Source organism: Amblyomma mixtum, chromosome 6 (genome assembly GCF_055824585.1).
Source record: "Amblyomma mixtum isolate Tamu chromosome 6, ASM5582458v1, whole genome shotgun sequence".
In the NCBI taxonomy this organism is placed as follows: Eukaryota; Metazoa; Arthropoda; class Arachnida; order Ixodida; family Ixodidae; genus Amblyomma; species Amblyomma mixtum.
The window spans coordinates 122108701-122135359 of NC_143017.1; the positions used below are offsets into that span (position 1 = coordinate 122108701).

Here is a 26659-nt window from a genome sequence, read left to right on the forward strand (position 1 = left end):
TTATTTTTATTTCCGTTTTATTTATTTTTTATGTTCCTTTCTAATAAGAACACCTACTCGTTGACAGTCGTAAGGCCACGCATATAATAGGTTCACCCCTGTTCACCAAGACGCAACACAGATTTTCGTGCTTGTCTCGCAGTCTGAGTGCTGTATTCAATTGACTGTATCGTCGGAAGACATATCATATTTATCGTGTACCACGGTAAAATTGAAAACTGGTTTTGAAAGTTGGTTTTTGTGGACAAGAAATGGCGCAGTAACTGTCTCACATATCCCGGTGGACACCCGAACTGTGCCGTAAAGGAATAGGGACAAAGAAGGCAGTGAAAGAAGAAAGGAATAAATAGGTGTCGTAGTGGAGGTCTCCGGAATAATTTCGACCACCTCGGCATGTCTAACGTGCACTGACATCGCACAGCACACGCTGGGGTCATCTGGTATTTTTGGGACCACTTCTGCCGTTCAATGCCGACGCCGGGTTTTGTCGCCGATGAACAAAATTGTGCTCTCGCATTCAAAAATGTGGGTATCGCTGCTCGCGGTCATAGTGCTACGAAGAAAGGCGTTGTGCAGATCCACGCATGCCCGGCCAACGTCTGAGACAGCGCCGTGGCGCTAAGAAGCGTGGGAAGCGGCGTGCTCGACAGAAGTTTGTTTTTGCGCACCTCCCTTAGCTGCAAACATGGGAATGCCCTGCCACCATCGCGATCAGCGAGCTCGCGAACCGCGGCTGCATTCTGTGCAATTTCGCCCTTCCAATCGTCTGGCACTTGTGCTAAGCTTGTTCTAATTATTACAGCATAAGTCAGTTTTACATAAAATGTCACTAGCAGTTTATTACTTGTAAGAAATTGCATTTTCTACGCACTTCAGTACGCAACCATTCCTTTCTTCGGCGTTTAAAGTTCTCGGCATATCAATTACTCTTTTCAGTAATCGATTACAACAAATGAATTGCTTTATACTCGAAAAGCAACCTGTTACCGGCGTTTTGATTTCGAGAACTAGAACTTGGGGGCAAACACTAGTGCTAGTGTGGAATATTATTTTGGTCGATGGTCGAGCTGCGGAAAAGACGCGCGCGCAAACGCATCCGGACATGGGAGCCCGAGTGGCCTGCATTTAGTTAGCTCTGTTTTCCGCGGTTCGCATTTCTTTACGATGGCACAACGGAAAGTCATGTTTGGTAACCTTGACCTTCGTCCACTCGGATCGCGAACCACAAAGCTCGATGCTTTCCATAACTATGAGCTAGCGCGCAAGGTCTTCCCACCATAAAACTCCACACTTCCGTCAAGCGTGCGAACGAGAGAGATTTCAGTGTCGCTGCTTATGTTTACACAAGGAAACGTGCGGGAAAAAGGGACGGCAACTTTAAAAAACGACTTCTCGCGAATCCTAACAGCGTATGGATTGCGGAGACAACAAAGAAAAGATCATTCTAGTCCATATATATTTGTTTTACAGTAAAAAAAAAAGAGGGAAAGAAAACAACCCAATAGTTTATTCTCCTTCCTAACTGTTTGGTTGCTCTTCTGGGGCTGTAATTTACCGCTGCAATCAGTTACATTTCAGATGAAGTAATTGTAACTGAAATCGATTGTTTCTTCCCTGAAGCGACTGCTGTACTTGGAGGTTCCATGCAGCACAAAAGCGAGTTTCCGCACAACCTGCCTTCCTCAGTTCGAAGTCTGGTCATTAGCCATGCCCCGCCGCAACGTTTCGTCATGATACTGTGCAATGTTTCTCAGAAAATGACGTTATAGTACAGCACTTCCAATACATGTCGAATGTTGAAAAACCTCTACACACAACAAACATTTCACTTGGTCCCCTCTAGTTCACTCCTTAAGTGGCTATTTGTGTTATCCGCAAAAAGCATCCTGTGGAATTATTTGCTTTGCTGCCGCACACCGGAGACATCAAATAGTCTGTAATATTTTAAGGGCCTAATTTCTGCAGTACTGAAAGTTCACTGGAGCAAATGCTGGACAGCCACCCTTCGAAAGTGCGTGGCGACATTATCGACCTCTGGAACCAGAACATCTCGCACTTCGGCTACGTCGACATCGGACACGTCTACTTCGGCACCCATGCTTTGGTCCGTGTGCTCAGTGTCTTGAAGGTAGCCCTGCAGTTACGCACGTCTGATCGTAAAAAAATGTGGTTCCGCCGTTGTTAACGTTTCCCCCCTGCAATTATCTTGTTGTTTTCAGAAAGCCGCGCATTCAGCCTAATTATACACTTCGTAGTCTTAGTCGCTTTGAGACATTAAACCTCCGTAAATCATAAACCGTATCACAAGGCAAGAAACAGCGCCAAACTTTAAAGACACAGCTCAGAGGGGCCATGAGAGACTGCCCCGGGTCGCATTGTGCTTTTTGCCGCGCCTTTTCTTGTGTACCCCTTTCATTTTCAGTCGAAGTTTTAAGCAGGTTAACTCAGTCACCAGATGGTGAAGACAATCTGCGCACGGCGCACATTCCTTAACGCATGGGCAACTGCAAATTCTCAGGACATACAAGAAGTGAACATAAGTTGCACGGCGTTAACCTTAACCGCGAACCGAGTGTTGAACGTTTAATTAATCGCATCAAATATGCACTGACGAAATGCCAATAATTTATAACCTTGATTGTCGCATTTTGCTTTTGAACTGTTTTTTTTTTTTATGCTTTGAAGACAAGGCTCAGAGCAGTGCGGCGGCTATATTTTCACGTCGTGATATAGCATTCTACCGTCCATGGTGCCTTGACGACTGCTCAGATTGATATTTATGACTTTTTAATTACCACAGCTGTAGAAAAAGGGTCGAAAAGGAAGATACAGCAAATATAAGTTCATTGAGTAGTCATATGGCTTGCTTCTTTACTAGTGCGCGCATATTTCATTGTGGCCACGTAAACTTAACACCATGCTGCGAGATATTAGTGAGGCTCTAATTTGCAACACGCTGACTTACTTTAGAGTGAAATCAATCGACGAAATGTCAATTTTTTAACTGTTTTCAACATGGGCTTTCATTTACACAAAGTTCCTTCAACCAAAGGTTGGACACGATCCCGCTTTAAGCTATCGCCTCGAACCGGCCTCCTTTCTACTCTCTGGTCGCACAGGCTATTTTTAATGTACAGCTAGAAGCAATATGAGAGGGAACACAGGAGCGCGTGGCCGCCGCACCCGCAGTCTGCTGTCGCCGAGAGGCTGCTAGAATCGGCATCCAAGGCGCATGCACAGTAAGCATGGCCGGTTGCCTTTTTCACGCATTCCTCTGATGCCGTCTATTGTCGTCGGCTGTCGGCGGCAGCGATTTGCGAAGCGCCGAAGCCACGCGCTCTTGTCACTTTCGGCATTCTTGGATGAAAATTGTAAATATTGAAAAATTGTAAGGTGCTGATATGGAAATATTGAAGGCAATAGTTCGCTCTTCCGATGTGTAGCAAAATGTTTGGTTTAAATTGTTTCCATCGCATCTGTCGAGCAGTTAAGGCTGGCATAGAAAACCAATGAGGAACGCTTTTGAAGATACCAAAGACATTAATAGCAAAAAAAAAAAATGCAAGCCTGCTAACGGGAGTTTTTCGGATATATTGATTGTTATAGTTAAGTCTTACACTGCATGAAACAATTGTATCCATAAATTGTTTCCCGTTCAAAAATGCATTTATTCATGATTGTTGGGTTTGTCCCGCTCACATTGCTTCTACCTGTACAGCTGCACACATATCCCCCATCTCGCCCTTGCCTGAATGGTAAATACTTTGTAAGAGAAGCAACCACCTGATATGCTTGATACCTGGTGGAACGAAATGTAAGTCAAAATCGCTACTAGTACGTTTCCTGGGGAAAAAAAAATGCCGCATTTAGCAACGGCCAGAGACCTATAAATTCCCCCGGAAGCGACGGACGTGCAGAGTAAATTCGTCCACAGCATTTTCAAATCGCGCGATAAGATGCAGTGAAGCTCAAATTTCCGACTCTGCTGAACGCTTGACAGTGTCAGTTCTGAGGTCTATGCTCTGACCTTACTGAAGCTGTAAGAAAAATGCTACGGCAGCCATTGATGTGGAGAAGCGAAACAATGCATTCTCGTTGATTTTTCCAGCGTGTCGTCGAGATGCTCCATGATAAGGAAACTGTGCGGCGCCCAATCTACACGCTTCTGACGGTCCCGATGCTTGATGTCCAGTACTGGAAGGAGGCCCTGATGCGCTCCATGCGATTGTACGTCTTTAGCTCTTGTGCTACGCAAGAGCCCATAAATTGCGTTGTCAGGTTCTGAAAGCATCCAGAAGCCTGCAGCGGGAAATAACACATGAAGAAAGATGATGCGCTGGTACAGAGCGCTCTGTGTCGTCTCAAGTTTTTTCTTCTGTTTGTATCTCGCTTTACCTTGCAAGGTTCGCGATGAGTTTGAACCTGAACAGTCTAGTGCTTCAAAAGGTCGTAACAAGTTTGGCAGAGGTCTTCTGCTTGAGTTGAACATTACAAAGTCTTTGTATACATAATATCTACTCTTGAATAAATGAAGTATGCCTAACAATGAAAGTGAACGTTTTGATGTGAGCGTTTTAGACCATAAGGCGGAGCAAAATGATCACTATATTCAACACCTGAAATTGATAGTACACTTATCAATGTGCAACTGCTAGAAAATTTTACTGAATAATCATCTTAAAAGAATGATTGCAAGGAAAGAAAGTTCTGACATGAGCGCTTTTCATCATAATTTAAAACAAAGATGATAGCTGCATTTCACAGCTTAATTTGCAGATATGCTTCTCAACTGGATCTCCTAGCAAATTGCCGTCAGAGTCAAAATAAACTCCAAACGTTCATTTAGTAGTGGTTTCGAAGAATGAAACAAACCCATAAAACCATTAGAACCTACGTCTTCATGTACCTCACGAGCTCCATTGGGCGGTTTATGGTTCTTGAAAATTGAACTTGCTGAATTTCCCAGAATTTCATTGATTAGGAAACAAAACATTGCACAGGAACTTCTGAAATTAATTTTGTCAAAACATGTAGACAGTTTCATTCTGGAATTTTAAGCGCTGGTTGTTATTTTGTGCGCTTCTCTAGGACAAAGCTCACGCCTGACTTACTGATAGCCCTCTCACACCTTGCGGAGAACGATTTTAACTCTGGGTACTCATGCCGCATCATGCCTCCCATGTTCCTGGACAAACCAGTCCTTCCTCAGGAGGTCTTGAGTACCAACGTCTACACGTACAGCATGGTGAGTGACCTTCGCCATGTCTGAACCGGCTCACTAACGTACCGTTTTGCCAAAAGTAACCGAGCAATGGGGCTTGTTTCTTAGCCATGTAGCGGTAAACTTATGGCACCCCTCAAGCTGTAAACCTATATAAGTAACAATGAACCCTTGCCCTCAACTTTCAAGATCTTTGTTCAGTATGGGTGCCATAAAGACATCGCTATTCTCTATGGTATTCTCTATTCTCTATGGGTTCAGTTTGGGTGCCATAAAGACATCGCAGAAATTCTCTTGCCTGGTAACTTCAAGGCCCTTCTAAGCCCTGTACTGCACTACAAACATGAATTAGTTTATAAACGAGTAAAGAGGCAGTAAGCTATCATCTAACGCAATTCTCTTTAAGGCAAGGTACGCTGACCAATCCCTGGAATAGATTTCAATCACTAAGACAACCGAAAACTTACGTCTGACAAAGGAAACAAATTCGGTCTTCAGACCATGCAAAACTCGAGCAGTCACGAAGATTTTAACCGACGCTTAAATCTCCTCTACTTGCTAACTTTGCTAACTTGCTAACCTCTGGTGGCGCTTTCAAAACCTTGTCCCCATTGATAACTGTATCAAGTTACTATTCTTTGCTGTGGGAGTATGCCTCCGTTGCTAAGAGTGAGCATCCCATATATTAAAGCCATAGCGTTTAAGGAGCTGGTGTGGCAGAAAATCCGGCGTCGCCGTCATCGGCGTCGTTAACCGTGAGCAAAAAGTAAGAAAAGCCCCAAATACCTAGAGAAGCCAACTAGGTAGCAGGTGAACCGACTATGTCACATGACCTCGTGGCGTCAACACAACCTGCCTTCCGTATTGTGAGCAAACTGCCCAACGCATAGAGTTTCTTACTATTACCTAGAGGGAAAGCTGGCAGCCCGTCTATGGGAGTTTGCATGGAGACCCCACGTGACCACCTCAGCCACCATGGGCGCTCAAAGCATCATGGGGCGGTGAGCTACTTGTTGCGGAACTGCAACTTTTGGACAAAAAATAATAAAAAAATAAAGCTGTTTGATAGCTACAAACGTTCTAACATTCAATATCTTGTCTAATGATTGCAACAAACGAGCAGAAAAGCATTTAAGTGCAAAGTTTGCCTAAAATAAGACATGACTAGCTTTCCTATTGGCCAAGTGATGAACACTAAAAAAACTAATATTTCGTAATTAACAGGCGCACTTTTAAAAGTAAATATGTTTTCAAAAAAAATGTTGTTGTTTAGATACTTTAAGAGGTTTTTTAATGGCATTTCGGAAGAGTAAAACCTTTTATTGGCGTCGTGTGTCGTCGCGTCTTCACTACTATGGCTTTTGCACACTGCGTTCACGGGAAAGTCGTCTGCGCACACACGAACTACGTTTTCGGAATGAAACGCCTTAGTACTGCCACTCTGTGTTCCCAAAAACTACGACTGTGCCGCAACAAGTAGCTCACCGCCCCATGATGCTTTGAGCGTCCATGTTGGCTGAAGTGCAGCGCCGCCAGCTTTCCCTCTAGGTAGTAGTAAGAAACTCTATGGCCCAACGTGGCAGGTGTTAGCAACCTGGGTCGCACAAGGCCCACTGGTGGCAGCACCTTCCATCGCACCGCTGTGGCTTATTCCTGAACCACCGCGCCAGGAGTGGTATGAGGCTCCCAGGGATCTATGAATATATACACGAAACCATTCTGCATATATGGGAATTAACCCATTACGCTATCGCGTCATACCCTTAAGGTGTAGCTTAAGTATCCCCTCCCCCCAGTTTTTTTAGAGATCGAAATATACTAAGAAACTTGGGCGGTGTACTCTGCCCCTAAAAGAGGGTTCGCTAGTGAATAGCTTACTCATTTTTCACTCCCGTGTAGGCTTCTTTAGGCGGCTTGGTAGGCTCCGTAGTAGAGAATCGGAGTCCTATGTCAACCCCCCCCCCCCCAAAAAAAAAAATTTGGCCTCGGACCATTGTGTGATAACGAAACTATTGGCATCGATTACCACTCACGCATTCTCGAGACTTTTGTCTGGAATAGTATATAGCAAAATATCGCAGGTTCCATCAGTTACAGGTTTGCAGGCAAACTTAAGTATTCTACTTTTGAGGTGCCCATTTTCACATTGTAGACAGGTCCGTTCCATCCCCTCAACACGAATATCGAAGCAAACAGCTAATGAGCAACAATGAAATCGCACTTCAGAACAAAACGTTCAGAAATCACGAAAGGAGAAGGTGTGCTAGCGGTGGAGGACTGCATGGACATGTTTCCCACCGCAGACCCGGCGCGCTGCAGGTGCAACTGCCGATTCGTTGAAATTCCATTCTTTACCACGTTTTTCGTTCCTCAGGCCACGGTGCTCGCCTCACTAAAGGAGTTTGCGGCTCTGAAGCGACCGAAGTCCACCTTGTTCGTGACCGTTCCTCTCTACGCGAAGTGGTACACGTTCGAAAACAAGGCGTACGGCTTCGGAAGCGAGTGTGGTGTCGACCATCCGCCCTCCTTATTAGGCAGTGTGGTCGAGGTAAGCAGAGACGTCTTCCCGCAGACACTTAAATCAGGGATACCACATTCGTGCCCGTCCCACTATGCACAACAGTCCGTCCTCTTGCGCCTAGCGCTTTCTGCTAGCTGCGGGAATCGACTGGCGGGCGGCATCTCGCGTTATGTCTGCCCATCCAGTGATCTATCCGGAAAAACTCTTCGAGTTCTCCGTTTTCCATTCCGGAAAAAAATTGCAGCACACCTTGTGCCATGCATCCGGAGCCTGTCCCTGTTAAGCGCTCAATTTGTTCTATTTGCAGACATGGTTAATCAGCTAGCTCTGCAATGTGTTCTTTAGAAGATAAGATTATGGTTGCGACATTTCGTGACGACGATGATGAACTGTCGTGGCGCCACTGCATCTGTGGCCAAAGAATGCAAGGACACGAGGTGTTTCCGTGTAGTCGAGGTGGTGTCAGAGACATATTTACCAAGAATTTCATCCCAAAGAAGCGAAGCACCAGGCAAGGGGAAAGCTTATGCCCATTGCATCACCGGTGTGTATCCGAATCCCCTGGGCATAGAACTCCACCCCTCCCGCATGCGAGGCGGATTCTCAAACCATTCGGCCACTCCGCGGTGGTTGCGTTATTCCAAAGCAGTGCACTGACCTCTCGTCCTCCGCAGCCGTAGTCCTCTATTAAGTGCCTTTTTTGGCCTATACACATCTGCCACTGTACGGCATTAAAGGGTCATATACCTAATACACGTAGTACCGCATATGACGTTTAGTTATTGAGCCGATACGCAAGAGTGGTAAGAAAGGCGACTTTTGCTTTTAGTGAGCCTCACAAAGTCTAGATCACAGAGTACCATTAGTGCTTATAGCGGTGGTAATTAACTGGTTTCCGCGCAGGTGTGCAACAAGTCGCAATACAACACAACGTACGTCGTGGGCCGTAACACGGGCGTGGTTTCTGTGTGCATTAACTGTTCAACGGTTCTCACGTACGAAAACGAGGAGTCTTACCGGTACAAGGTCAGTTTGAGTCCAACAACGTCAATGCGTGCATTGTCTTGGATTTTTGCTATCCGGCACAGAGCAAGTGGCGAACAAAATGTGTCCCATATGGCCCTTTAATGCATACAGTCAGCTCTACTCATCGCGTAAGGGACAATATGGTGAGTTTCGCGGACAAAATGAAGGTGTTTACCCGCTTATACTGACATTCTTGCTTTAGCATATGCCGTAGCATAAGCCGGGCTCAGGCTTTCGGGCCGGTCCGAGCCCGTGCAAAGTGGTAAAAGTAAATATTTCTAAAATGGTTGTAAAAAGCTAATGCATTGCTCATTTACTTTTGTGTGAGGGCATCGGTCGGTGTGGAATGTTTTTCGAAACTTGCTTTATAGTCTATTACAAAGTTTATTTGGATCCTAGATGGTTGAGAGCCGGCAATTTTACCTCGCCTAACCTCTTATCGAATTCACCTTTTTGCGTCTTACCGCAAAGCCTCCCTTCGCCGTGTATTTTTCACCTGCTCAAATAGGTGATATCTCAGGATTGAGGCCAGTTTTGATCTCAGAGAACTATGTTTACAGCAGGGACCCTCAGTGCCCTTACTGGTTTCTTTACTTTGCTGTTTTAGCTAAGGTGCTTGGAGATTCTCCTTTCACTGGTGCTTTTTCGTGCCCTTCTTTTGACAGTTGTGCACACTGAAGAAAACATCGACCCACCTGTGGTACGGTTTCCTCGCCTTCGGTATCGACACGGACGACACGACCAACAGATGCGGCCAGGGCAGGTACGCCAGACTGCAAAGCCTTCGCTGGTTGGTCAACTTCTTCAAGAACTTCACTACAAGTGGCCAATTTGAAGAGTGTATAAGGGGACCCCCCTGAAATGCCGCACAGGAAAACGTGGCGAGGACATTCCTGTGGACATTGAGAGGGCGGGGTACCGACGCGTTTTTCTTTTTCTCATACTGTTTGTGATCCCCTCGCCCGTTCTTTCTTTTTCTCTCCAGAAATACGACTATTCTGACGTTTATATAATAGATTACAATTCCTATCTTTGTTCGTTAATATTAGGCGCAATGTTGCGTGCGAATTTTTAGCCTTAATGATTAGGGTACCGCAGAAGACTGAAGGAGATAGCAAAAATAACGAGACAATGTAAACTTCCCGATGTCTTGGACGCTAAAGATAGGGTACACAAATCGAAGGAATTGCAGAAACCATTAATGAAAACGGCAAGTTGTGTTTTCGCAACTTTTCTTCGCTGGTGCCTTGTTTTGCTAGAGCAATAGGCCACAAATATTGTTCGGGATATCTAGGTGACAACTTCACTGCCTCCTATCTGCTTTGTTTTGTGGCTATTTCTTCCAAGGATGTTCATCTGCGCATCCTATGTTTATTATTTCTGCTATCACTAATCAATGCCAAGTGGATGTTATTTTCTGCTTAGTTTGGTGGGGAATAAAACTGTCGCTCTAACTGTGACGTTTTATTGCTCAAATCTATCAGCGGATGATGCCGCAGTATCTTTAGAGCTGCATTGGGAAGCTAACCACCATTCCATTATTTTGATGGGGTGTTAGCTAATCAAAAATTACATCGGTCGCAGAGAGTTACTAATTCTAGCACCCGTTAGCCCTCAGAGCCTGCTTCAAAGTCAAGAGCATGACATCGGAGAGGCGCTGTAGGCCAACAGTGCTGCCATCATATGTCATGCATCTCACTAACCAGTAAGCAACCATTATTATCATTCTACACAAGTTACAATTTCTATTGATGGGAAAGCATTACAAGTCTTATTCGATAGAAATACTGTGTCGCCAAAAAAGCTACGCCAAAAAGTTGCTGACGAATACGTGACTTCCTAATGCGAAATTGTAGCGCAGCTCATCAGCTATTTCAGCTTTTCGATAGACTGAGCCAAAGAATTCGACAGACAACTCTTTTTTTTGCCCCACATATTCCTTCTTCAAGAAACACTCCACTAACAGTTCTTCATTGTCATGAAGGAAGCTTTGTGGACGGAGAAATAGATGGATATATGCTCGATTTCCTGCACCAAAGCCTGGTTCTCAAAGGCGGGGTCTGCGCAAGTATTTCGCGACGTTGTCACAGCTGTGGGAGCCGTTACGAACGAGAGGAACCGTATGTTCTCCCGCATAAGTGGTAATAAATTCCCGCTTGCCTTTATATCTGCATTAAAAGGTCAGTCTACTCACCGAGATGAGTGTATAAATAATGGCATATTCTGGTAGTTGGCACCCTATAACATCAATAACGAGGGATCTGCGCCCGGTTTAGGCAAGAATTTATATTTTATTTCGGCGTTAAAAGTCGCGTAAAAATGCATGGTGGCGACCCCAAACGTTCATTTTGTTCAAGAAAGTGGTAGTCTTTTTTTGTAGAAGCATAAGTGAATATACTACGTACCATTTGTATGCCCCAATGTCAAAGAAACGCACGTTTTGTTCTAGTAAACTGTAGAAGGCGTACCGCTCGCTTTTTCTGTAAATCTCATGAATATTTATAGTTACACGTACGCAAAACGCAGGCACATTCCCACTTTTAGTTCAGCGTATGCTAGCAGAGACGCAAAATTAAACTCAGCCTATAGTGGCGCCATCTGGTCGTCAGGACGGGAACCATTGCTGTAAACAAACCGACTCTTCACTTAAGCCTAGGAGCGGCAGAATCGTCACTCTAATTATTAAAATAAAGCAAATTTATCTCTTATATGTTTTCTTATAGGCGAGATGAGACGAAGCGAAAGACAGGCGCCCCATTTATGGCCAGTGAACGGACTGAAAAAGGCAGCAACAACGAAAATTCAGTCCGAAGCGAGAGGTCCGGCTTCGACGGGCGCCGCCATGTTTGTCGCCGCGCGGCGGAAATCCAGATGGTTGCCAGATGAGACTACCATCTCATACAGATGTGTTCCCACATTAATAAATTATATTTTAAAATGTTCTACCGCACTCCTTGGCACCACAGCTGGCTAAACGGTAATTTGAGTAAAGAGCTATCGGTTGCCGCAAAGAAAATATGGTCGATAAAATTCAGTAGACTGACCCTTTAAAGTCCCCACCCAACCTCGCCATGCTAGCAGGTGGCAGCGTTTCTGGCACAACGTTGTCAATGCCAAAGCATGCAGCGCATATCTGTCACTACCGCCACGTAGCTTAAAGCGCGATGGAGGTGTCCCCAGCTCTATGGGTTTCGCAGCTGTGGGGGACAAATACTGCGCATTTCCTTTCCTCAAAAAAGAATTATTGCACGTAAAGTGCACTACCACAAGAGAGAGAGGCAAACAAACAAAACACAATTTGTTCACTGAAGCTTAAACGGCGGCTCGGGCGGTCAACGCCCTTCTTATGTAGGCTCACTCCACATCTGTCTGTTCTTCGCGTCCACGCAGGCGTGCATACACACAGTGTCGGCTCTGCAGTCTTCTCCTCCTCGCGCTGGGCGCGCGTCCTCATTGGTCAAAGGCCGGGAGTGGCTTCGACGAGCATCTGGAGCTTTCTGTCGTGGCGCCTCCGCAGTCGCGCGAATGAAAAGGTGGAGGGCATCTCTTGGCGCACGCAAGGCTACGCCCTCTCCGTCAACATCTCGTAGAAACGACTCGGACAGTCTAGAACAATCGACGACATTTCCCCCGTGCGCCGCGTCAGCGAGCGGTGGGAGCGGGGCAGCCACACACACTAAGCTAGTCACTCTCCAGGGGTGTCTTCTTCCCCGTTTTACGACGCGCGCTATCGAGAGCCGTCGGCGCGGGGCTGTTTTTTTTTTTTTTGTTTCTTGCTAAGAAGGGCAGGAGGTTGCGCTTTTACCCTCTCTCCTGGTTACAACGGACAACGACGACGGAGACGGCGGTGGCGACGGCGGCGGTGACGTAGCGAAACGCAGAAACGGGCGCCGAAGAGCTGCGCTCTAAAAGATGCCATGGATATGAGTACAGCCTTGACCAACTTAAGATCCTAGGTGCACTAGTTACCACCAGCAGTAGTAATTGTGGACTTACTAATGCATAACTAATTAAAACCCCTATCTAGAAACGAGTAGAATTTGAATAAAATTGGAATATGAAAATTTTGGGTGGACTATCAAATTTTCGAGTTGGCCTGAATCAACGTTACTAGACCCGAGCCAACCCCTCAAAATTTGGAAGACCACTTGAAAAAAAAAAAAAACCTTATGCAGCAAAACGTAATTCAGCGGTTTCACATTAACAAATGTCATTACTCCAATTAGCCCAGTACGTTTGACTGAAAATGAAGCCATTTTGACGGCCACCTAGATGACCCATTGTTGTGTTAAACTTGAGATGCTTGGATATGTACGGATAATACTTACGGCCGCCGCCAAACAAGGGCAGTTTCTGGCGCTAAAATCTTGACGCCTTCACCCCATCCTTGGATGTAATAGGTTCGCTAGCTCCATGGAAGAAGGAAAGCTCAGGAAAGGCCCTTACAATATCCGAGCTGCACGCCAAAAAGTGTTCCAGAAGTCACGTGCTTTCGCAAAGGTTACTGGGAATGTTTGGCCGAGGCGCTGCCAATAGTAATGTTGGATGCAGTGGCGTTGTGTTTGCTGCGGACGCGCAAGCACGCTGACATGCGCAGCGGCCAACTGGGAAAGGGTGGTGGTGGGAGGCGAGGGATGAAGCCTTCACGTCCGGCTTTAAAAAAATGTTGCTAACCAGCCTCTCTTGAATTCTTTCCCTCCTCCATGTTTAGCCCGAAATTCCTCGAGATCTTCTTCATCATGGAGCTTTTTTGCCTCCGAGGTCACATTCTACGTTTGTCCTATCAAACCTGTCGGGCTACGTTTGTCCGTCATGGTGCTTCGTTTGTACTGATCGGAAAGCATGAGTATAAAGTAACAAAGCGCATACGACGCGCTCAAGAGATTGCTTTCAACTTTTGTTCATGAAGTAATATAAGGGGTATTTAAGCTTCTCAGCTACATGCCGACAATCCTAGCAAACATGCCATACCGCATAGCCCTTATCTATATGGTATAACGTGGCTTATAAGATTGTCGATGCACTTTTTAGGACGCTTTAATACGTCTAGTACTCTTTTATGCAATAGGTTTGAAAGTCCGCGCTTGTGCGCGTCGTATGTGTTTCCTTACCTCCTCCTCCATTTCGCGAGTAATAGAAAGGAAGCATTACGGCAATTGTTCATTTTTCGAGTTGTTGTCCTGCGGGGATTGGCCAACAGGCGGCGACTGACAGGTGCTCAAAATGTTAAACAATGAAATAAATAACGAAAAAAGAATATATATGGCTAATAATGATAAAAATAATAATTAGGAAATAAAAGGAATTCAGATTTGTAAATGGAAGTTAACTAAGCAAATACGGTGAGATCGGTGACTGATAGAGGGAACGGGGCTAAACATGCCATGTTTAGGATAGCTTTCGTTGCAGAGAAATATTGATCATGAAAAAGAGCTAAGGACGGCAGCCGTTTAGTGTCTGAAAGGAAAGTTTGAATGGCAGAGAGCATATTCCAGTTACTGTGCACAAGGAAGGAAGTACCAAGAGACCGAACAACCCCAGCTGACAGACTTAGACCTAGCTGTCGTAACGGATGCTCTAGCAGGGGGAGTTCGTCCCCCTCGCCAGGATTTTTCTTCTTTATTGGGCACACTTCAACAACGTATCCCTGTTTGAACGTGCATGCCCAAAATTTGTATGTATGTACTGCTTCTCATAGTGAAGATAGGGCGGAGGTAGGGAGTAAAATGAAAAAGCTATAGCTGCCGCATCTTTGCTTCGGGGTAGACGTAAACTTCTAATAGTTCTCCCTTTACTGATTCTTTGTTAAGTAAATACCCACTGAGCCCAAAAGCGCTGGTGCGGAAAGGGGGACAGGGGATTACGAAGTTGAGGAAAACAAATTATCACGTCATTCACACGGCATGGGAATTAAATCCCAAACTGCCTCTAAATTTTAAGGGCACTATTCGTCTCGAAACTGAAACAGAAAACAAGGAAAAAGGTCGCGAACAAGGAAATAGAAAAGATAGAAGAACTGACGAATGAGTGGTGAGACCAAATGCTGTCCAGCTAAGACCAAAACGTTCAGCAAAAACTTTACAAAAGGGCTCAAGGGGCCGCAAGATCCAACGCAGTCCCAGAATAGTGGGACCAGCAACCAGTTTTAGGTACCATTACAAAATGCTTTAATCATCATCATTAAAAACAAAAACAATCACGAGAAAAACGCTGTCTCGTGCGTGGAATTCCTGCTCGTGCCAGAGAAGAAGAAGTGCCGACTGCTCCTGCACGGATGTTTTTTCTTAGCTGTGGAGCAGCTACTCCTATTTCGACATTTCCATCAAAGATCAAAGGCGGCGGGTGAGTCAGTCATGCTGCATTTTATGACACCTTTTACAAGTCTAGGACGGCAAAGGATGTTACGCTACCCCTGAAGTCCTCTCAACCTCTACGCTAGCCGTGATCGCAATTCAGTGTTGCTTTTGTGTTCTTTAAAGCCTACTATCTACCGTGTTGGTTTTTACTGAAGGTTTTCCGCTTTTAGAATGATTGTTTCATTTGGGTCCTCTGCGTCATAATTGCCCTCGGCGTCACAGTAGTCTTAATATGTTGTAACTATAGTGCCTAGCACTATAGTTGTAACCGAACGCCCTCGCCTTGGTGTGTTGACAAATTAGAATGATAAAGAGAGGGTCGGTGGTCAGTTTTTTTTCAGGCCCACGCCATGTTGTTCTACAAGTGGTTGTTCTAATGAAGAGGAAGGGTAGGGTTTCTAACAGCCAGCGGTGTCTCTTCATTTATGTAAAATAATGGAGAGATTTTCTGGCGCATCTTTCGTAGCCATGTGAAGGAACCGTGAAGAAAGCAAAATAAGTGTGATATATGCGGTTTAGAGTCCAGTGGCAACACATGGACTATCAAGGACAACGTAGCGGAGTGCTGCTAAATAGCGTAAACCACCCGAAGTTTTCTAACTTGCGCTGACAAGCCCAGCACCAAGAGAGTTTTTGAATTTCGCCTACATCTAAATGCGGTCGCCATCGCCGGTACTGAAACCGCGACCTTGGAATCGGCCGCCGAACACCAACGACGCTAAGCAGCCGTGGCGGGTCAAAAGCAAAAGAGAAGATTCCTCAGGAATTCGCAAGAGCAGTCCTTAAATTTTAACCAATTCTCTGTAGAACCATACTAAAATGTTTTTAGAGTTCCATATAAAAGAGGTTATGGTTCATCATAAGTAACTTCAGATTCCCTCCTTTATGTTGCTTGGGGCTAGCGTGCGGTTGCTATACATTACAGAACACATGTTAGGTACCTCAAGCTTTTTCAATGGTTCCCTTGGTATTTCGGTGCCGACGCAATTTGCTAGCTGAGCTTCTGAATGCGACTGTAAGGGACAGCGTAAAGTAAGTGCACTCTTGTCTCTCAAGAATCCGCGGAAATTTTCCACATTGTCCCGAAAGTAGTCTCTTCGCGGAGAGGCTAAGAGCACAGGACATAGCATCGAATTACTTGAATTCCGAGCACCATCTTGCTCTAAGAGTATTTGATTGATTAGCTTTTCCGACAAAAATATCGAGTCGAAGAAGTTGGAGCAGTGGTGTATGCTGGCCTCCTGTGTATAGCCTTGAGCGCTGTATCTTTAATGCGCGCACAGTTATCACTTACTGAAATCTTTTATAGATCTGCCCTTCGTCCGCCTCTGACGTGTTTGCGCAGCCTGATTAGAAATGCGCCAATTCCAAAAGTCTTATTATGTCAAACAGCCCATTAGCAATAAACACCATAGTAGGCTTCAGCTGTGTGACCAGGCATTCTTGTCTAATACTCCACTCCAGTGACGGCTGCATAAATTTTCTTGCTCTTTACTGTTCGGATATTTACCGATGGTGTAAAAAGACAACGCGCTCTTGCGCTTGTTTCAGAGATTCTTGCTGGGATGACGGCGGAGAGCTTTTTGAGAGCTATAAAAGGTAGGCATCTTTGGGACTGTATTATGTTTCGCACTTTCTGATGAAGCAGGTTAACATATTCAACATAGCTGTTCTGATTTGCACAGCTCTGATGGAATCTCTGAAATCGGAGTAAGTACACTGAAAACAGCAGGGAAGTAAATTAGTAGTTGCAACAGAGCAAAAACTGGTTATTTCTAAGATCTGCTGACTGTTCACGTCGGCAGGCACTTCTGGCAATGTCACCGCACTCTACTATTGATATTCAATTGCACTAGCTGTACGTTTGTTGTTTCTCAGTGCACCTTGGAACAGTGCATGTTGACATGTCATTAATAACAGGGTTGATAACGTCAAGCGAACCACTTAGGGCGTTCATCAATCAGACGCTAACGTCTCAGTGGAACCGCAAGTATTGTTTTTGGCGTAAGCTGGGAGTCCATAAATATCATTCATTATGTTTCACTTTCGCCGCATCGATTGAGTCACGGGATTGCCAGCTTGCTTCCTCAGCTGGCTTCAAAGCGATAGAAGCTCAGGAACTCCACTCACTAATAAATGGAGTTTTCATATTCGAGGCCGCGTAGGTCTCCAAAGCACCTCTCCCAGAACCGCTCGGTAATCCGACTGCGCGTTGCAGTATCCATGACGAAACACTTAAGGGAAATATCGATAATGCCGTCTAATATTCTGTTTCCGGAAGCTGGAAAAGTTTGGGAGGTGACTGATGACAACACGGTAGAAATAAAGCAGTTCGATTTATTTTTTTTTTTTTTGCGCTGATCTACAGGTGGAAGCAATATGAAATATAACACGCGAGCATGTGGCCACCGCGCTTCACGAAGTGCTGTCGCCGACAGCCTGCGACAACGGGTGGCATCAGGCGCTGTTACGGCTCGAGTAGCAGAATCCCACCGCTGCCACCAGTTGTTGTGGCGCACAGGAAAGCTCGAACCCGGGCTCCATTTGGTAGCGTGTTGAGTCGTCGGGCTGAGGAAAGTCTGAAGCTTCGAAGTTGGAGATATGAAAACAAGCAGATATAATGGCAAGAAACTAAGACACTTATTTACATAAATTTACAAAAGAAGAACAAGGAATCAGAATTTAAGAATTTATGACGTCGAATGACTGGACGAGCCTTTTTCCCAGGGCCCAGAGCCAATGGATGAACCTATTACCCAAGGTTCAGAGCCACACTGGATGAACCTATTACCCAAGGTTCAGAGCCACACTGGATGAACCTATTACCCAAGGTTCAGAGCGTTCGTGCTCACTTTGGGCGCAGGTTAAATAGCCCAAGGCTCCGCCCTTTCACCAGGCGGCAATTCATCGTGACACAAAAGATCGGCACCACACGTCACAGCCAACGAAGACCTGTTGAGCCCTTTCACCAGGCGGCAATTCATCGTGACACAAAAGATCGGCATCACACGTCACAACCAACTAAGACACCTGTTGAGAGCCCGCACGTGGGAACAGGCGAGGAGGAAGCGTAAAGTCCGCATCACTGTAGCACTGAGTTGAAAGCTCGCGTCCATCGAACACAGGTTTGGCATGTTGACGTCGCAGACGCAGCTGCGCCGGCTTCCTCTGATTCGTTCCGGGTTTTTTTCAGACGAGGGGCAACCTATCTTCCCCGGTCATTCGTCCTTCTAGAAGGTCGTTGGCACCGAGCCGTGGAGTCATCTTGGGGGTCAAACGACACGTCGAAATTGCCGCTACTGTTGAATCCACCACCGTTTCATCGCGGGTCTCTAGATGGGTCGTAACAGCGCATCCACATGAAGAGTAGCTGGCCGTGCATATAGCGCAAGCGCCTTTACCGCAGATTCTCATCGGCTGTTTGCGGCAGCGCTTCGCGAGACGCGTCAGCCACGCGCTCGCGTGTTCCCTTTCATATTGCTTCTACCTGTACTTCGGCGCAAAAAAACGCTTTCTTTCTACCGTGCTGTCACCAGTCGCCTTCTTTTATTCATTGAGGGCTCTGTATAACTGAGCACAACCACTGTAAAGTAGGAAATAACTTGGAGCTCGCTTCATTTCTTCCTCCAAGTTTGCAATTTTCTGCGACTGCTGCGACGCTTCGCAGAGAATTGATTGACTTTCTCATCTGCGCAGATCGTCTCAGAGTGTGTGGAAGACATTACTGCCTCCAGCAATCATCGTCATGCTGTTTGGACTACTACTCGCATTCTTCGTCATCTTGAGCCGGAAAGAGGGTTCGTCGCGTTAGCACTCGGTCTCATGCAATGAACATGACGAGGCTTTCATATTACCATTTGTTTAGAAAAGGAAAATCTTAATGAAAGTACGCTGCTTTTATCAGATGTTTCTACTGCTCATATTACATCACTTATGATGCAAGATGCCGAGGTGCCAATTCCTGATTTTGCTAGAGCACAAAGTATGCAGGTATTACCGTTGTGAAATGTTTACTTGTTTCTGTTTATGAAACGCTGTTGATATCACGGTATATGTGCGATACCCATGCAAACCTCCCGGCCGCGGCGGTTGAATTTCGATGGAGGCGAAATTCTAGAGGCCCGTGTGCTGTGCGATGTCAGTGCACGTTAAAGAGCCCCAGGTGGTCGAAATTTCCGGAGCCCTCCACTACGGCGTCTCTCATAGCCTTAGTCGCTTTGGGACGTTAAACCCCATAATCCAAACCAAACCAATTGTTAATAAATTCCTAAGTTTTCTCCGATTACATTGCTTCGCTGCAGCACCGTAAATGGTGACCACTACGAATTACTTTCAAGCATCAACAAGATAAGCCAGAACAATAAATGAGCTGAGCAGAACGTGCGGTGAATGAAGCGTTGTTGCTATTTCGCAGTACCTGTTGCGTTGCTCAATTGCAATTAAAAATTTTGCTATGTGGAGCACCCCTCTAGACTTTGATACGCGGCCGGAATTAGTGTCATATTTGCAGGTCCTTCACACCGGTGGAAAGGGGCCATTGCACTCACTCTATTCACGATGGTCATCCTCCTGTCTATCTTCTTCAAGGTTTCCGGAATAGGTGAGCCTGCAGTTGCCACAATATATGTTTTATGCGTTCAGTGATTAAATTTTGTGTGAACGGTATCGCATGGCTTGTTGCTTCGAGGTTGTTCATTGTGTCTACTGGTAATGCCATTTAATGAAATATTGTGTCAAGTCCCTCTCGATCAGTAATTGTTTTGTTTCGATCATCCACCACTGGTCTTATGTCAAGTGAGTTGTGCAAAGCAATATACGAGAAAGCATGGGAGCTCACGTGCTCTGGTTTTAGCTGTCTCCGCATGCCAACTGCAGTCGGTCACAATAAGAAAATAAAGGCTTACGAATGTGACCGATCTTAGTTAGTGTGCGGGAACAGCTAAGACCAGTCTATGTTCGAAAATGGCAAACATGTACGGATCGTACCTCGTCATTATCGTCTGCTTGTACCATAAGCTGTGCTTTGGCATTTCTTCTGGCAGTCTTTCAATGTCGTACACATGTCCACATCAAGCAACCAAATAGCTTTAGCTTTCACTTCCACAGTACACGTCGGCTGGCTTTCAGCGCTCATCAGCGTTTCGGCAGGAACACATCTATGTGTTCCCATTGCGAATCATTGATGCGCTATGTGATACTACTCTGCCTCTCGCCGTTCAACTTTGTGCTTTGAAAAACCTCTTCCTGCATCTCCCCTGCAGTGGGCGCTCATACTTTGTCAATCGCCGTTTCGGTCAGTCGGCCACATGCTGTGCACATGAGGTCACATGCCCTTTGCCCGATGTGCAGTGATGCAGCATATGAAATCGGTGGTAGCATACGTTAAAAGTGAATTAGTAGTTTAGAAATCAGGACAAATATCGATCATATCAAGAGATGTTCCAATCCAGGGAGCTGTTTACTAATCATGTCTTCCAATTTCCTCACTGACCCAATTAAGTTTTTTCGTTCTTTTCGCAGTACATATAGGTAGGACTCCTGATCGGTATCGTCGTAAAAACTAGCTTGACCGAATATTTTTAGTGCGATAGCATTACTACACAACCAATCCTGACAAAGCCAATCGGTCTCAAGTTTCAACCTTTGACATTTAAGCTTTGAGATGAAATGAATCGGAAACAGTGTGGCTAGAGGACGGTCACATGGCACGAAAGTTTAACACCCATTGACTTGGAGCACAATGTAAGACATTGTCTTGGCAAGAGTCAGCAGAATTCTAAGGACAAGTTAAGACTGTTTAGGCAATATTCAGTCCAATGCGAAACAAACTCCTTTCATACGTCATACTTCGTTTAACGGCGTTAAAATGCTGTCAGTTTTTTTAGTTGCGGAGACAATCTTGCACACGCGGTGCGTACAAGGCCAGAGTCTTGAGAGAACTGTTGAAATAGATGCATCAGTTGTTTGTTCGACTCCTAACACTGAACCTTTTTATCATATCATATTGCACTGACGTGGTGGCGCATCATTGCAACACTGGGCCAGTTGCCATAATTCCGAAGCCAAAAAGCTTGTGACCATGTTCTACATTCGTCACCTTAGTCGCGAATCTCAGCTTTCAAACAAGTGCGGAGTCGACAAGGATCTTTTATCCCCTTTGGATGAGTAATGCGATTTCAGGAGGTTATCTTTTACGGCACTATATATAATGCCAGTGAAAACAGCCAAGAGATTAGTCGAGTTGCAAATTCGCGGTCATGGTAATGCCAAAAAACAACAAAAATAATGCACCTGGAACTATATACCATGCTAGAGCGTAGTCATTCGCAGAATTTTCCTCAAAAATTTGTCACGTAAATTTCCTTCAATAACAGGTGCGCATGGACAACAGGCCTGTTTTCGCGATAAATTTTCCTCCATTTTATACGTTTAATAATATCTGCATAGTACTCATTAAACATATTTTCCCGGACTAGAAGACGACGAAGTGGGCACTGGCTAAGGCCGCAGGGCTCATGCCAGGACATCTGCCATTAAATCATGCCGTAGCCATCTGCCACACCATACTGTATTCAGCTGCTTGCCATCACGCAGCAATATCTTATTAGCTGGTAAGCGTAAACAAGGTAGTCCTAGCCGCTTTTATAATGGAAGGCCGGCTACCTAGTTCCAGGCATGTGATCAAAATATGCCTACACCTGTGGTGGCCTGTTGGGCGTCGATAACATGGAGCCGAACCCACTCGCTCAATTTTCCACCCTTTTGCTAGACCTTTCCATTTCTGCTCATTTTAGTACTTCATTTGAGCGCCATTTGGACTACTTCGTATTCTGTGAGTTATGTAAAACTGCTCTTCCCAATTTGCTCCCCCAGGTCAGGCCTGGGTGCAGCGGCAAGACAACACCGACTACCCCGACGACGACGTGCCAGACCGGCCACTGAAAAGCGAAGCGCAACGACGTACTACGCCAATCGTTACGCCAGAACCAAAGCCAACATCGCCGCTCACAAACAATCCATCGCTTAAAGCCGACACGTCGATAAGTACCGTTGCATTAGGAACAACAAGCGAGTCCCAAACAGTCAGCTGGTCTAAAACTGATGCGCTGACGCCGAAGCCCACGTCCACTATGACCGTTCCATCCATCTCAAAGCTGTACACGGATACTACCACAAATAGAGCTAAGAAGACTCCCACTAAATCGGCTACAAGAACAGTCCCGAAGGCTTTCAGTAGAACTACATCTACAGCCATAAGTACCTCCACAAATACTGCTACAAAGACTGCTGGGGAGATTTACACGAAGACTTATACAACTACAGTCGCTGTGAAATCTCAGAAAAATATCACGAAATCTGACAAGAAAAACGCTACGGAGGCTTCTACGTTGACCTCCACGACAACAGCCACAGAGACTGCAACAACCATTACCCCGGAAATTACGGAGCCCACCACCAAAAGTGAGCTATTTTTAAAATAATTACCTTTTGTCCTTGGAAACAACAGTACTTAATGAACTGAATAGGAAGGTCGAGTTGTTAAACCACAACTATGGCAGGGAGGTCACTAGTGTTCTACTTAGATTTTATTGAGTGAGCAGGAATTGTACGTGGCAATCATGCCATGAGCACCGAAGTTATTCCTGGTATCGCACGTTGAACGAGAATGTGAAGAAAGGTAGAGATTATATTAAAGTCTTCTTTATCGGACCAAACAATATAGATAGCACAAAAATTATACAGAGGGAGGTCTCTTACTCCGCAGACTGCACTGCGATCACCTGAGTCACAGAGACCCGACGAGATATGCAGTCCTCTCAGAGAGTATCATATGAAGCGCTTGTCATACGTAGTTTATGCAAGCGTTATAACTCGCTGGCTTCGCAAGGGGCACTAACAACTTAGCCATGTTATTCCGACGTCATGTGGAAAATATGAGTTACTTCATCGTGTTCTTTAGTAAACGTCCTGAAAGGACCGTGAAGTATGACTCCAGACGTCCTGAAACTAAAAGTATCTTTAGGTGTTGAATGTGTTTTCTACATCATACATGTACGCTTCCCAACATAAATAGGAAATTAAAAATAGTTTTCTGTGCCATTTAAATAGACTATACTATAAAGTAAACGAGATGACAACTGAGCGTGAGTATTTTTGACTGCCGTATTAGTTGTCACCTCGCACTTTGCACACGTGCTTTGCTGCTCTGCGTAAGTGCGTATGCTGTTTTATGCAAGCCCAGCAGCAATTTTATGTACGAGTGCGCGCTAGTACTCTTATCTGCAAAACGACTGACCTCCCCAGCACTGCTGGTTTAAGAACTATGAGAGGATATATCAGTATCAACACGCCTAGTTGGCATGAGCGAGTAACGTTGCTTATGTTTTTATTTTCAAGCCTGAATGACACTTATGAAATGTTGGAATGCGCGAATCAGACAGGAAAGGAGAGATAAAAACACAAACGACAACACGGGTGCCTGTGGTGTTTTTGTTTCAATGTCTCCTGCGCTGTCCGATTTACACAGTCCCGCCTTTTTACAGAAATTAACAAACTAACCTGCAAGAACGTTCTAAAATTTGAACGAGGACGCTGACTGTTTGAAAGCAGCTCGCAGAAAAGGAAATCAGATGTTTTGACGTCTTCATTTGTGAGGTGTTACCTGATCAAGTGCTTAAATGCCCGGCGACGAACGCATGACTACCCTCATGAAGCCTTCAAATTGTGCCCAGTTGCCAGAACCTAGCACACAGAATGCAAGTTCGAACACCTTACGAATGGCATCAAGTAAAGTAAAGTTTTCTTTAATTAGAAAGAGCTTCTGGCTGCTTCCTCTTATAAAAAGTGTATTATCGTGAATTAACGGCACTGAACACGCAGAAAATAATGTCAAGGTTTGTCTGGTTTGCGCAATCTTATTATTATTGCGACAATAGGCATCTTTGCATCTGATGGCCTTGCCTTTATATTTCATACAGTAACAAAAGCTGGCCCTTTTCTAAGCGGCTTTACACAGCGCAACACAAGAGACAAAAAAGAACTGACACCACGAGTGCTCGTGGTGACAGTTCTTTCTTGTCTCTTGTGTTTTGCGTTTTGTACGTTCTCTTCTAAGTACGTACCAATTTGCCCAGATTTCCGCCATAACACATTTGTCTTCTCTAAAGACCGGTTCACATGCAAGCGACTAAGCGATTGAGCGACGCGTCGCAGCGAAAATTTCCAACTTGTTGAAACATCGCCGCTCGTCGCAGCGACGACTCAAAACAGGTTTTTCCGCCGCGGCGACAGGATTCGCTCGCATTTTCGCTTGCATGTGAAACAGGCTTAAGGCGTAGTTGCGGTAAAACTGTCTGAAATATTTGTTTCTAAAAACGCTTCTCCTAACTACGGTTATGCAGTCTCCTTTCGTTCGTAGTGATTAACATTTTATTCGGCTTAATTATGCAGGTACTTAATCTAACATCATCGCAATCTCTTTCACCCGACTCTAACCCTGCAGGCAAAGACAGAGACCAGCGCGCTAACGACACCGACAGCACTGAAGGGGGGGCGACGAAGACGGTGCCAAAAACCGAGGAGCACTTGAGCACTACACCAAGTGTCGCGCGAACGTCTACGATGACATCGCTCACGGTAACCAACGCATCACAGAGCGTTAGTGCATCATCACCAACAAACGCTTTGAATACAGTCAGCGAGACGATAGCAGCCAACATGTCTCATTCTCATACATTGCCTATAAAGCCCACGCCTCCGCTAATCGCTACGCTCGTCTCGAATACATCCACGAATACTGCCACGAGAGCTAGCACAAACATCGCAACGAAGACTTCGACGAACACTCTCGAGCAATTTTCCATGAAAAGCGTCAAAAAGCTTACCACGACGCCTTCCATGATTACTGCCACGAAATCTTCGAATGCTGCCTCATACACTTCCACGAAGACGTCCGCAAGCCCTGCCAAATCACCTACCATAAATACTGCAACAATGAGCGACATGAGCACTTCTAGAAAGATATCCACACATACTATCGAAACAACTATCATTAATACTGCCACATTAAGTACCACGGAGGCTTCCCAGAAGACTTCCAAGACAATGACTTCCACGAAAACCAGAATTAAGACTTCTACGGCGAGTTCCACAAACCTTGGTACGAACATTTCTGCAGAAACTGCCGCCCGTCCTTTCACGAAGGCGTCAAATAAGGCTATCACTAAAACCGCCTCGACAACTTCCTCGAAAGTCTTCATGAATACTTCAACGATTACTGTCGCAAAGGCTTCAGCCAAGACCTCCACGAAAACTGCCACTAAGGCTTTCACGCGGGCTTTTACAAAAACTTCAGCCACAACTTCACAGAAAACTTCCACGAAAACTTCCAAGAAAGCTTCCACAAAAACTTCCAAGAAAGCTTCCACAAAAACTTCCACGAAAACTTCCACGAAAACGTCAACGAAAACTTCCACGAAAACTTCCACGAAAACGTCCACGAAAGCTTCCACGAAAGCTTCAACGAAAGCTTCCACGAAAGCTTCCACTAAACCTTCCACTAAACCTTCCACTCAAACTTCCACGAAGACTTCCACAAAAACTTCCACAAAAACTTCCAAAAAAACTTCTACAAAAACTTCTACAAAAACTTTCACAAAAACTTCTACAAAAACTTCTACAAAAACTTCCACAAAAACTTCCACAAAAACTTCCACAAAAACTTCCACAAAATCTTCCACGAAAACTTCCACGAAAACTTCCACGAAAACTTCCATGAACACTTCTGCGAAGACTTCCATGTCTGCTTTATTGACCACTACCAAGGAAATCACCCAGAAGACTTCCACAAAGACGTTCGGAAATTCCACGAAGTTGACTACAACTGCCACTAAGCCTACAATGAAGACATCAGCAAAAACTTCTATGGAGGCTGCCACGAAACAATCCACAAAGAGTGCTAGTGATGCCGTCATAAAGACTTTCGCGCAGACGTCCACGAAGGCTGCCAAGAAGACCTCTTTGAAGTCTTCCACCAAGACCTACACATTTACTGTCAAGAAGACGCCCACGGATATTGCCACAGATATTTCAGCAAAGACTTCCCTGGACACATTCACAAAGACATCCAACAAACCTTCTGCTATGACTTCCATAAAATCCCCTCCAAAGACTTCCACGAAAACTTATATGAAGACTTCTACGACCACCACGAAGACTACTACGATAAGTGTCACGAAGATGACGACTGAGAGTAAGATTTTTTTCATTTGTTTTTACAGGGACCAACAGGCGCAAATAAGTTTTCATGTTACAGAAACTTATACAAGCTACACTTCTCTTAATTTTTGCATTGCTTTCAAATATTTAACACTGCCGCTGTCGCCGAAGTCGAGTAGCTACTCTAAAAACAGGAAAGAAATAGAATGGAAACATTTGCTGCATTTCTTTCACTGCCGTTCAAGAGATTTTCCTCCTAGAATGTTAGCCGACGTGTGCATCAGTGTTGTCTGCACTGCTGGCAAAACAGCACAGAAA

At 45.2% G+C, this 26659-nt stretch overlaps 2 protein-coding genes across 2 annotated transcripts in view; both read left to right on the forward strand.

Moving 5' to 3' along the window:
- Positions 1 to 26659, forward strand: part of LOC149340228 (uncharacterized) — a 57362-nt gene that overhangs the window by 18199 nt on the left and 12504 nt on the right. The gene's annotated exons all lie outside the window — the stretch shown is intronic.
- LOC149340229 (uncharacterized) lies at positions 1988 to 9628 on the forward strand. The gene is made up of 6 exons (XM_089550019.1): positions 1988 to 2128; positions 4109 to 4227; positions 5089 to 5245; positions 7596 to 7769; positions 8646 to 8768; positions 9434 to 9628. The coding sequence occupies exons 1-6, from the start codon at positions 1988 to 1990 to the stop codon at positions 9626 to 9628; spliced, it is 909 nt and encodes a 302-aa protein (XP_089406145.1).

Coding starts and splice junctions, on each gene's coding strand:
- LOC149340229 (XM_089550019.1), top strand. CDS start 1,988: ATGCTGGACAGCCACCCTTCGAAAGTGCGTGGCGACATTATCGACCTC. Junction 4,228..5,088: donor CTGATGCGCTCCATGCGATT/GTACGTCTTTAG, acceptor GCGCTTCTCTAG/GACAAAGCTCACGCCTGACT. Junction 7,770..8,645: donor TATTAGGCAGTGTGGTCGAG/GTAAGCAGAGAC, acceptor GTTTCCGCGCAG/GTGTGCAACAAGTCGCAATA.